Genomic DNA, 9429 nt, shown 5'->3' on the forward strand with positions numbered 1-9429 from the left:
GGGGGGGGGGGGGGGGGGGGGGGGGGGGGGGGGGGTAGGGGGAGGGGTGGAGACACAGGACTGGCTTCCTTCCTCAATCCCGCAAGCCCAGAGAAGTCAGAAGGCTGGGCTTTTTAGCAGGGAGTCAGGAGATGGGGTGACAAACCTTCCTTCCACAAGTCTATTGATGCTCTAACGTCTAAAATCATTCTCACAGGGAAATTAAACCAGCTTTGTCTTGGATTGAGGCAGCCACAGTGTTACCTCTTCCTGTGGTGTGGAGCTGCTGAACCCCGCCAGTGATGGGCCACGTCCTCCCCTGCCCTCCCACACACCGGGACACCTGCTGGCCCTCCAGGTGGACAGAGCCCTGGGCTCCTGCCTTGTGCTGGTCTGCCTGGGCTGAGTGGAGGTTGGGAGTAGCCTTTGCACGACGATGCCTTATTAGCCCCTGTGGGTTTATAAGAAGTCATTCAGAGCAAATGGGAAGCTAGGTTTTTGATGGATACTCTAGTATGAAGTGGCTGATTCCTGCCTCCTTTCCATGCATTTTCTTGCTGTGCAGAAAGTGTTTCCAGTGTGCGGGTCCATAATCCTGCAGAAACCCTATTTAGGAGTGGTGTCTGGGCAGAGTGCCCCGGCCAGGAAGCCAGCCTTGCAGACCATGCTTGGGGTCTTCACGTGCCTGGAAATGGGAAGCTCACTGCAGCCTCCAGAGGGGCCTTCCCAGGACCGAGCTTCGTGCCCCTTTTTCCCAGCATAACTGACAGATAGAAAGCTGGATATAAACCAGATATAAACTATGCAACGATTAGATGTTTTACAGGAGAAATGTTAGGTTTTTGAGCTAAGGTTTTACCATGATATTAATTCCTTTGGTTATCAGTATTTGAAATAAATTAGTTTTTGAAATAAAACTCATTTTGTTTACATAGCTTCACAGAACCGTGGCTGTGAATCAAGTCACATCCTCCATCCCCTCGTTTCTCAGTGACTTCTGCCATGTACAGTTCCTTTGCTGTTCTAATGCTGTTTTATTATTGTGACCTGTGTGTGTGGACAAGTCATGACCCTCAGGTGGGCTCTCATCCGCGGTAGAGGAGGCGGCATGGACTCCGTCTACAAGGGGTTGCCGGTAGTGAGCAAAGGGGCAGGAATCCAGAGGTGTATTGGCAGGTCCAGGACACATGGAGCCAGAGCAGGGGCAGGCACACCTGAGTTCTTCACCAGTCCCTTGAGCACCCCTGCCTTGCCCCTCTGCTGCCTCTACACCCCACTTGGTCAAACAGACACATTTGGGGTGCTTGTTTGCCCTTTCTGAACTCGAGGACTAAGTAGCCGATGTCAAATGTCTGGGTCATGCTCTCTTAGAGTCTTGCTGTCCAAAGTGGGCTTAGAGACCAGCTGGAGGCTTGTTCCCAATGCAGAATCTCAGCCCATGCATACTGGCTGCATTTAACAAAGTCGGCAGTGATTCTATGCGCTTGTGGAGAATTGCTGAGCTCAGAACATTGCAGGGGCCAGAGCACAGGACACTTCTTACCTCTCCTGGCATGGCAGAGAAGTTCTGAACCCTGACTGTGGTGATCCAGCAGACCCACAGACTCATTCTAGGGGCTCAAAATTCTCTCCCAGGACTGGGAGGAGGATTTTACATGAGAGGCTGGTTCTGGATTAACCTTGGGTCAAAAAAGAGATGTAACCAAGAGTTATTGAGCAATAGGGTGTGCCCCAAACTTTGTCAAGTTCCCAAAAGTACTGCTTGCATAAAAAGGGGAGTGATGGAAAGGAAGTGCCCTTTGAGCTTTGGGTCCAGCTGAAGCCAGAAGGAGAAGCACCGGCTCGTGGCCACTTTGATTTTACTTCTGGGCCCGGCCAGGTGGCCTGTCAGTGTTGTGGGTCCCCATTCCCACAGACCCTGGGGCAGAGCCCACCCTCCCCTTGCCCTGCCTACCTGCCAGTTTCCCACCAGTGTGGCAAACAGTTTCCTGACTGCAGAGAACTGTTCCAAGGTCATTATTCCAAAAGTCCATTTGTCTGTCTCTCCAAACATATGCAAACCCCTGGAATTCTTTGGTTTATTTCATTCTCTGGTCGTTTCATCTTACTGGTCGTCCCGTCCCTGCCTTTAATACCCCCCATGCAGAACTGGATGGGCCTTAGGAGTGGTTGCTTTGTAGAAAAGCCAGTGGTGTGTCTCAGTAACAGAATATTCATTTAGAGCCATCATGTCTGAGGGCCGCAGTGTTCCAGACTCACCAGGTACCTCTGCATCCATTCTACTCAGACTTTTCCAGAATCCAGCTTGTAGGTGGCTTATATCCCTTTTACTGGTGAGGAATCTGACGCTCTGCTCAGGGTCCCAGGGCCGGCGGGTGTGGGCACAAGGCCAGGGTGGTCACAGAGTCCAGTACTTTCCCCTTCTCTGGCTTGGCCGGAGCTCCGTTGCCCTGTCACACGACAGAGGACTGGAGGCTGGGACTTTCTGCCCTCCGCCAGGCTCTGTGCCCTGGGGATGCCTGAGACAGCAGGAAGGCCACGGATGCAAGAGAGGGCACGCTTTCCTCACTTGTGATGAACCACTGCAGCTTGCGGCTGGGCTTGCTCCATAATCTGTCGTAAATCAGAAGTTAAGCAGAGGGTAAGGAAGACCTTTCATCCATTCTGCTGATTCTGTTTGCTTATTAGCTAAATGCTACCTGGCTTCGTCTGTGACAAGGAACCTCTCACACGGCTGGGTGCCGGTTCTGGCTACGGCAGAGCTCCTGTGCTTTACATGAGGACTCGTCCTTGAAACTCTAGCAAGAGTAACATTTGTGTGCAGATGCTCTGACGCTCCTTAAAACTCTCCCTTTGAAATGCTTCCTTTGAGGCTTGCCAAGATGCCCATCGTGGTGGAAGACATCATGAAGCTGTTGTGCTCCATCTCTGGGGAGAGGAAAATGAAGGCGGCCGTCAAGCACTCTGGGAAGGGCGCCCTGGTCACAGGGGCTGTAGCCTTCATGGGTGGTCTGGTCGGAGGCCCACCCGGACTAGCTGTTGGTAAGTCAAGCGCCTCACAGGGGCAGCCAGCCTTGGGGGTGTTGTAAAAAAGGCCTTTGAAACCACAGAGACCTCATAAAAATCTCTGTCATGTGGGAGACGTTTGTTGAATTGAGATTGCTTCTGTGACTGGATCTTTGTGTCCCTAATTCATCCTGTTGAAAACACAGGCTTCGGAGTGTGAAGGTCTCAGAAATGCAGGGCATTCTTGCAAATGGCATCTGTGTCAGCAGCCCTGGAGGGTGCCTCTCCCCTCAGGGATGTGTCTTAGCGTCTGAAGATATCAGGGTATCCTGGGTCCCTTGGATGGTCTCCTTGCCCCGCCCCCATTACGTGTCCCTGCGGAAGGGAACCAGGGAGGAAGCTGTATTTGCTGAGCACCTCCTAAGAGCAGATGCCATCTGGCCATTGTACATGAGCTCATTCAGAGAGACTCCCCATTCTGACAGCAAACAGTCTAATGCAACAAATATCCTAGAGGGGTCATCCCTGCCCGCCCCGACCCCCGCTTTTCCCACCTGCTTCTCCTTGAGAGCCAGTTTCTGGCAATGAATGGAGTTTTGGCCGATTTTTCCCATCATTCCTTGGAGCTAGGATGGGGTTGCTTCCTTGGGCTTATTAGAAGCAGGAAGGATTCCCGCGTGGCCTGAACCGTGGGCCAGGGTGGCATCAGAGAGCTGGCTGCTGTGTGGGCCTGACTTGAAGGGAGCTTGGATTACGCCTCCGTGAGGTGCCTCAGATGGACCCTGCAACATGGGAGCGGCAAAGGCCTGGGCTGCCGTGGTGGGCTCAGCAGACGCATTGCTGAATGCCTGTTCTGTGCTGGGCAGCCTGTGCTGGGGACGTGGGAGAGCTCACAGTTCGGCCTGCAGTCCTCCCATGAATACAGGCTGGAGAGATGACTGCTGTCTGTCCAGGTTGGCTTCTGTTTCCGGCTCCCAGCATGGCTTCCTGCCCTGTTCTGCCTTTCTGTGGCAGGGTTGGCATTCAGGGACATTTCATGACGCTGAGATCACACTGGGGAGTAAATCAGAGTGTGCGTGGCCCCAGACCTTCCACCCGTACATTTCTCTTTCCAGCCTGTGAATTAGTGAGTCCTGACTTCAGCTTCTCACCATCCAAGAAGCAGCCAGTGAGGGAGGAAACACGGCCATTGCCTCCTTCCTCAGTGACATTCTGTATCTTTGCCCCCCGCCCCCATCTAATGTGCTCAGGGGAGGGCTTGCTGGGATCATTTTATCATGTGGCTATTCCCAGGTGCCATGGTGGGAGCATATATCTTATTCAGATTATGTCAAAGCTGGTAGAGAACAGGATGTCTGCCAGGAGAACCCGGGGGATTCGCTACTTGCAGCCCCTCGTGGGTGGGAGCATCATTTTACCCAGAAAACCAAGGAATTTCCCCTTGTCCAAAGAGTTAGTAATTTGCTGGTCGATATTCCTGGTGACTTTTTGCATTAAGTGCTGCTCTAAATCAAATATTGATGTTCTCATAAAGTTTTAGTGCAGATGAGTGCAACTCTTGTCGGTTCTAAGCGCTTTTCGGGTGTCATGGGGAGAAGTTCAGTAAAACTTGTAAATGACTGGTTTTCCCTCCCCGAATCCTCCCTTCTTTTGGAGCAGAGAGGAGGGCTGTCCAGGGGCAGTGTTCAGCCTCCAGGGCCCGATGCTGGCCGGGGCTCAGCCCCAGGAGAGCTGTGTGCTTCCAGATGCCTCCACATTTGGCTTCCTGAGAGGGTTGCAGGTTTTACTGCCTGTTGGCGGGGTCCAGCCCACAACCGGGTTCTCTCTGGCCTGGGTTGTATTCTCTTGGATAAACCTTTTATTTTGGAATAGTAGTAGAATTACAGACAAGTTGGCAAGACCGTGCAGAGAACTCCCACATATCCCATACCAGCTTCCGTTCCCCCCCCCCCAGAACATTACCATCTTGTGTTAGCATGGTGTACTTGGCAAAAGTAAGAAACCAACACTGATGTATCACTATTAACTGCTCTCCAGACTTTATTTGCCAGTTTTTGCATCAAGTTCTTTTCCTGTCCCAGAATCCACCTCAAGATTTCACAGTGCATTTAATCCTCATGTCTCCTTAGTCTCCCCAGGTCTGTGACAGTTCCTCAGACTTTGCTGCTTTCATGGCCTGGGTAGTTTTGAGGAGTACTGGGCAGGTATTTGTAGAATGCCTCCCTGTTTGGGTCGGCCTGAGGGCTTTCTCTTGCTTAGCCCGGAGTTATGGACCTTTGGAAAGCATACTGCTGACGGAGGTGGAGCGCCTGTCTCATAGCTCCATTTCAAGGACATGTGACATCCACAGGCCTCGCTGGCGATGTCCACCTTGATCATCTGGTTAAGGTGGTATTTGCCAGGTTTGTCCACTGTGAAGTTAGTGTCTCTCCTTTCCACACTCTGCTCTTTCAGAGAGAGTCACTATGTCAAGCTGGGCTGCATCTATTAATATCTGATCATCAATATTTAAAAATCATGGGACTTTTTCAGGATACACATCTGGCATTCTGTGTGGTAGCAATGGGCTGGCAAGGGGTAGCCACCGCCCCTTAGGCAGGGACGCAGCTCTCCGTCACCCACAGGCTCACTCAGCCCTATTCATTCCTCTCAGCTACCTGCCTGGCACCTGCGTTTGAGACCCCTGCCCCAAGGCACCTTCCTGTAGCAGACCTGCATCCCACCTGATCAGATAGAACTTTCCCTTGACATAAGGGCTTTTAGTCCCAATATCATGAACCTTAGATCTGATCATAAATTTATACTTAAAAATAATGGTTATGGGGCGCCTGGGTGGCTCAGATGGTTAAGCCTCTGCCTTCGGCTCAGGTCATGATCCCAGGGTCCTGGGATCGAGTCCCGCATCGGGCTCCCTGCTAGGTGGGAAGCCTGCTTCTTCCTCTGCCTCTGCCTCTCTCTCTCTCTCTCTCTGTCTCTCTCTGACTCTCATGAATAAATAAATAAAACTTAAAAAAAATCTTATAAAAAATAATGGTTATGCCCTTTTGGGGTCACGGGAAGAGAAATAGTTGAATAAGTTATATTTGATAGTTATCATCATACAACTCTGGCGGGCTGGCATGAAAAACAGTTGCTTCCAGAGTAAAGGTCTCCTTCTCTGTCCCCAGGGTCCTTTAACCATGGGATTTCCCTGGAAATTTCCTAAGTTCAGGGGCAAAGGGCATATTATGGAGAAAACTCAGCCTCAGCACTGAGATGATTCTCCTTGAAAAAGCACTTGCTTCTCAGCTGTCTCCTTTACGATGAGAGAGAGTTTTGTGGGAAGCAGGAAACCTGCAGGCCCTGGAGAAGATTATTGTTAGCAGAGCTGTGAGGTGGGAGATGCTTCGTGCTGCATCTGTGAGTGCACAGCTTGGGGAAGGGCACTTTGGGGTGTCAGTTATCTGAGCCAAATGGACCGAAGATCCCATAAACCCTTTTCCCCCCCACCGTGCGGTGGAGCGGGCACGAAGGTGAGCCTGTTCTGGCCCCCGCGTGAATGTGCCCACTCGTCATGGCAGCCGACGTGCTCTCAGTAAGAGCACTGATTGAACCAACTAATTGAACCTTCCTTGTTTTCTAGGGGGGGCTGTCGGGGGTCTACTAGGTGCGTGGATGACAAGCGGACAATTTAAGCCGATTCCTCAGATCATAATGGAGCTGCCACCCGCTGAGCAGCAAAAGCTCTTTAATGAAGCCACCGCCATCCTCAGGCACCTGGACTGGATGGACGTCGTGCAGCTGACCACGCTGGTCATGGGCAGCGAGGCCCTGAAGCAGCAGCTGCTGGCCATGCTGGTGAACTACGTCACCAAGGAGCTCCGGGCCGAAGTTCAGTATGATGACTAGGTCGCTCCTCCTGGGAAGTGCGGGTCTCATTTAGATGATTCTCGGGACTCACAGGAGGGGACAGGGGAGTTGGGGAAGCCCCACATCATCAGTGTGTTACCTTAAATGGAGTGAAATCTGCTGGAGCGGCTACTACTATGCTGTATCATGTTCTGGAAATTATTTATGAAGATGTTGTGTTTTGTGACAACCCTTTCGCTGGGAGGCTGGTAGAAAGCGAAGCCCTGCCTGCTCCAGACATGGGTGAATCCACTCTCACTCATATGGGAGCGTAGCAGGAGGCCCTCGTGTTCCATCTCCTCACCTGTGAAGATGAGCCCTGTCCGAAGCACCCGTTACAGGACTGGTTCCTTCCCCGGGGCCCAGGGTCTCAGGACCTGAGAGCTGGCCCATGCTGGAATTCACGTTTTCCCTCATGTGCCCCTTCCCTGACCAGTGACTCTGAGTGGCCCCACACAGGGTCAGTCGCCTGTTGAGTGAAGCCACAAACATCCAGGCCCCCAGCCCTTCTCTGTGCAGCACACCTGGGCTCTCACCCTCCCAGGGGCTTCTCTCCCCATCGGACAAGTCGTGGTAGTTCTTGAGTTTTGCTTTTAAAATTAAATACTTCCAGCCAAGAGTATTGCTTTTTCTGACGTGGTAGGATCTAAGCAATGTGTCCACCCTGAATTTCCCCTAATACCGTATTCACTTTGCTTTCAGAACCGTTACTTGACTAGGTGTCATCAAATTGCAATAAATGTTTTCTGAACAGGGCTTTTCTCACACATTTTGTGTAAAAGCATCTCTAACACCCAGGGTCATTAGGGAAGGTTCTGGATTTGTGGCTTTAAAGAATGACAGATGCCTCCCAATTCCAGTGCCTGAGACCTGACTGTCCAGGTTTTCCTGTTTTGGCTCCTCTGTGCTTCCAGTATGCGCACACTGCCCGAGCCTCCGCAGGCCCCCAGGACCTGGGCCAGGGCAGCAGCTTGGGGCTCTCTCTAAGGGGGAAACAGCACAGGCCGCCCTGGGGCTATGGAAGGAGGCACTCCTGCTGAGGAGAAGTGGTATTCTGACATCTCTGTGTGTGAAAAGAAAACTTCAGGATGAATTAGAACCAGTGCTGATTTAGGCCAGGGGAGGGACTTCAGTGGACATCAGGGCAGGCTCTCTGAACTAGGACCCGGTGTCCCCTGGGTCTGGGACAGTTGGGCCCAACACACAAGCAATGAATGGGTGAGGCTTCCCCCACCTCCCCAACCACCTTCTTTGAGAACTCACGGACATGGGATCCTAGCTCAGAGGTCCTGCCCTGATGTCCACTGAAGGCCCTCCCCTGGCCTGCCTGCCTTTATTCCTGGGAAAAACCCTGACCCAGCTCCTGACCAGTGTCCGGTCAGACGGAGCAGGCCTCGCTGAGTGAAGTCAGCCTGGACAAGCTGGGTCCTGGGGTGACTGTGATGGGCATTGGGCCCGAGAGGGCAGCCCAGACCTCAAATCCTGTCTCCCCCAGGAGGTGAAAGCACTTTGCTGGCTTTTCCCTCAGGCTCTCCTCTCGGCTCCTGTGATTTTAGGATTCTTATTTCTGTGTCTCCTTGGCAAAAATTTTCATTTATTTATTTTTTTAATAGATAATTCCAGCCTGGTACTTAGAAGACTTAGAAGACTCTAGACAGTACAGTGGAAAAGCAAGGCTTCCTCCACCATCAACTCCTGCCCCAGGCCCCTCCCCAGAGGCAGCCGCTGTACCAATTTCTTGTGCATTCCTTACGTCAGTTTTTAAATAGTCTTTGAAAACCATTCACTTCCTTTTATTTGTCAGTGTTGATGGATGAAAACTTAGAAGAATCCAGCAAAGGATAATGAAACCGCTACAAATTTTACTGCCCAGAAAATCACTCTTAATACATTTGATACATTTCTTGCAAACCTTTTTTAATGCTATGTATGCACATTTCCAAAATATTTCCATTCTTACTGTTTAGACCTCTTTGATGCTTTTATCAATTAACATTAACATTTGTGTTTAATTTAAAACTCCTTGTAAATATGTGTATATATATGTATATATGTGTAAATATGTGTAATCATACTTAGCCTTATCCCTGGTGTGGTTTTCATTGCCCCGATGAATAGTTTTGTGTTAACATTCTGTTCATATTTTAGACTATGACAGATAGTATTTTGGATAGATACCTCAAAATGAAATTGCTGGATTAAAAAGTATGCAATATTTTTTAAGGTTTTATATTCAGTCAAAATTCCTTCTAGACAGTAAGCATCGGTATCACTCTCCCTGCAACAGTGTTTGGGGGTACACATCTCACTGCATCCTCACCAAGAAATAGGATGATAGTGTCTTAAACTTTTGTTGATTTGATGGGTGATTACCGACATCTTGTGTTGATTAGTTTTTCTTTGCTAGTGGGGGTGACAAGGCTGGGTCACCTCCTGGTGGTCATCTTCCCCGGTGGTGTTGAAAGCCCCCCGGGCCCCTGTGGCTGATTCCCAGCAGAGGGTGAGGGGGCCCTGGCCTGAGCAGAGGGCTAGCTATGGGCGGGCCCCTTGTGGCTG

The 9429-nt window shown here is 50.9% G+C and overlaps 1 protein-coding gene across 3 annotated transcripts in view; it reads left to right on the top strand.

The window, feature by feature from the left end:
- Nucleotides 1-7628, top strand: part of CUNH19orf12 (chromosome unknown C19orf12 homolog) — an 8595-nt gene extending 967 nt beyond the window's left edge. Inside the window, exons 2-4 of one of the 3 annotated variants that reach the window (XM_025854227.2) lie at nt 197-337; nt 2852-3021; nt 6608-7628. In XM_025854227.2, the coding sequence (XP_025710012.1) occupies nt 282-337; nt 2852-3021; nt 6608-6873 (492 nt within the window). In that variant the 5' untranslated portion in view covers nt 197-281 and the 3' untranslated portion in view covers nt 6874-7628. Of the gene's footprint in view, nt 1-33; nt 338-2851; nt 3022-6607 lie in introns of those variants that run through there. The other 2 variants (XM_073890119.1, XM_025854230.2) reach the window with 2 other exon arrangements.
- The last annotated feature ends 1801 nt before the right edge of the window (nt 7629-9429 follow it).

This window comes from Callorhinus ursinus, unplaced genomic scaffold (assembly GCF_003265705.2).
Source record: "Callorhinus ursinus isolate GAN/ISIS: 27379988/994484 unplaced genomic scaffold, GSC_fseal_2.0 scaffold127, whole genome shotgun sequence".
In the NCBI taxonomy this organism is placed as follows: Eukaryota; Metazoa; Chordata; class Mammalia; order Carnivora; family Otariidae; genus Callorhinus; species Callorhinus ursinus.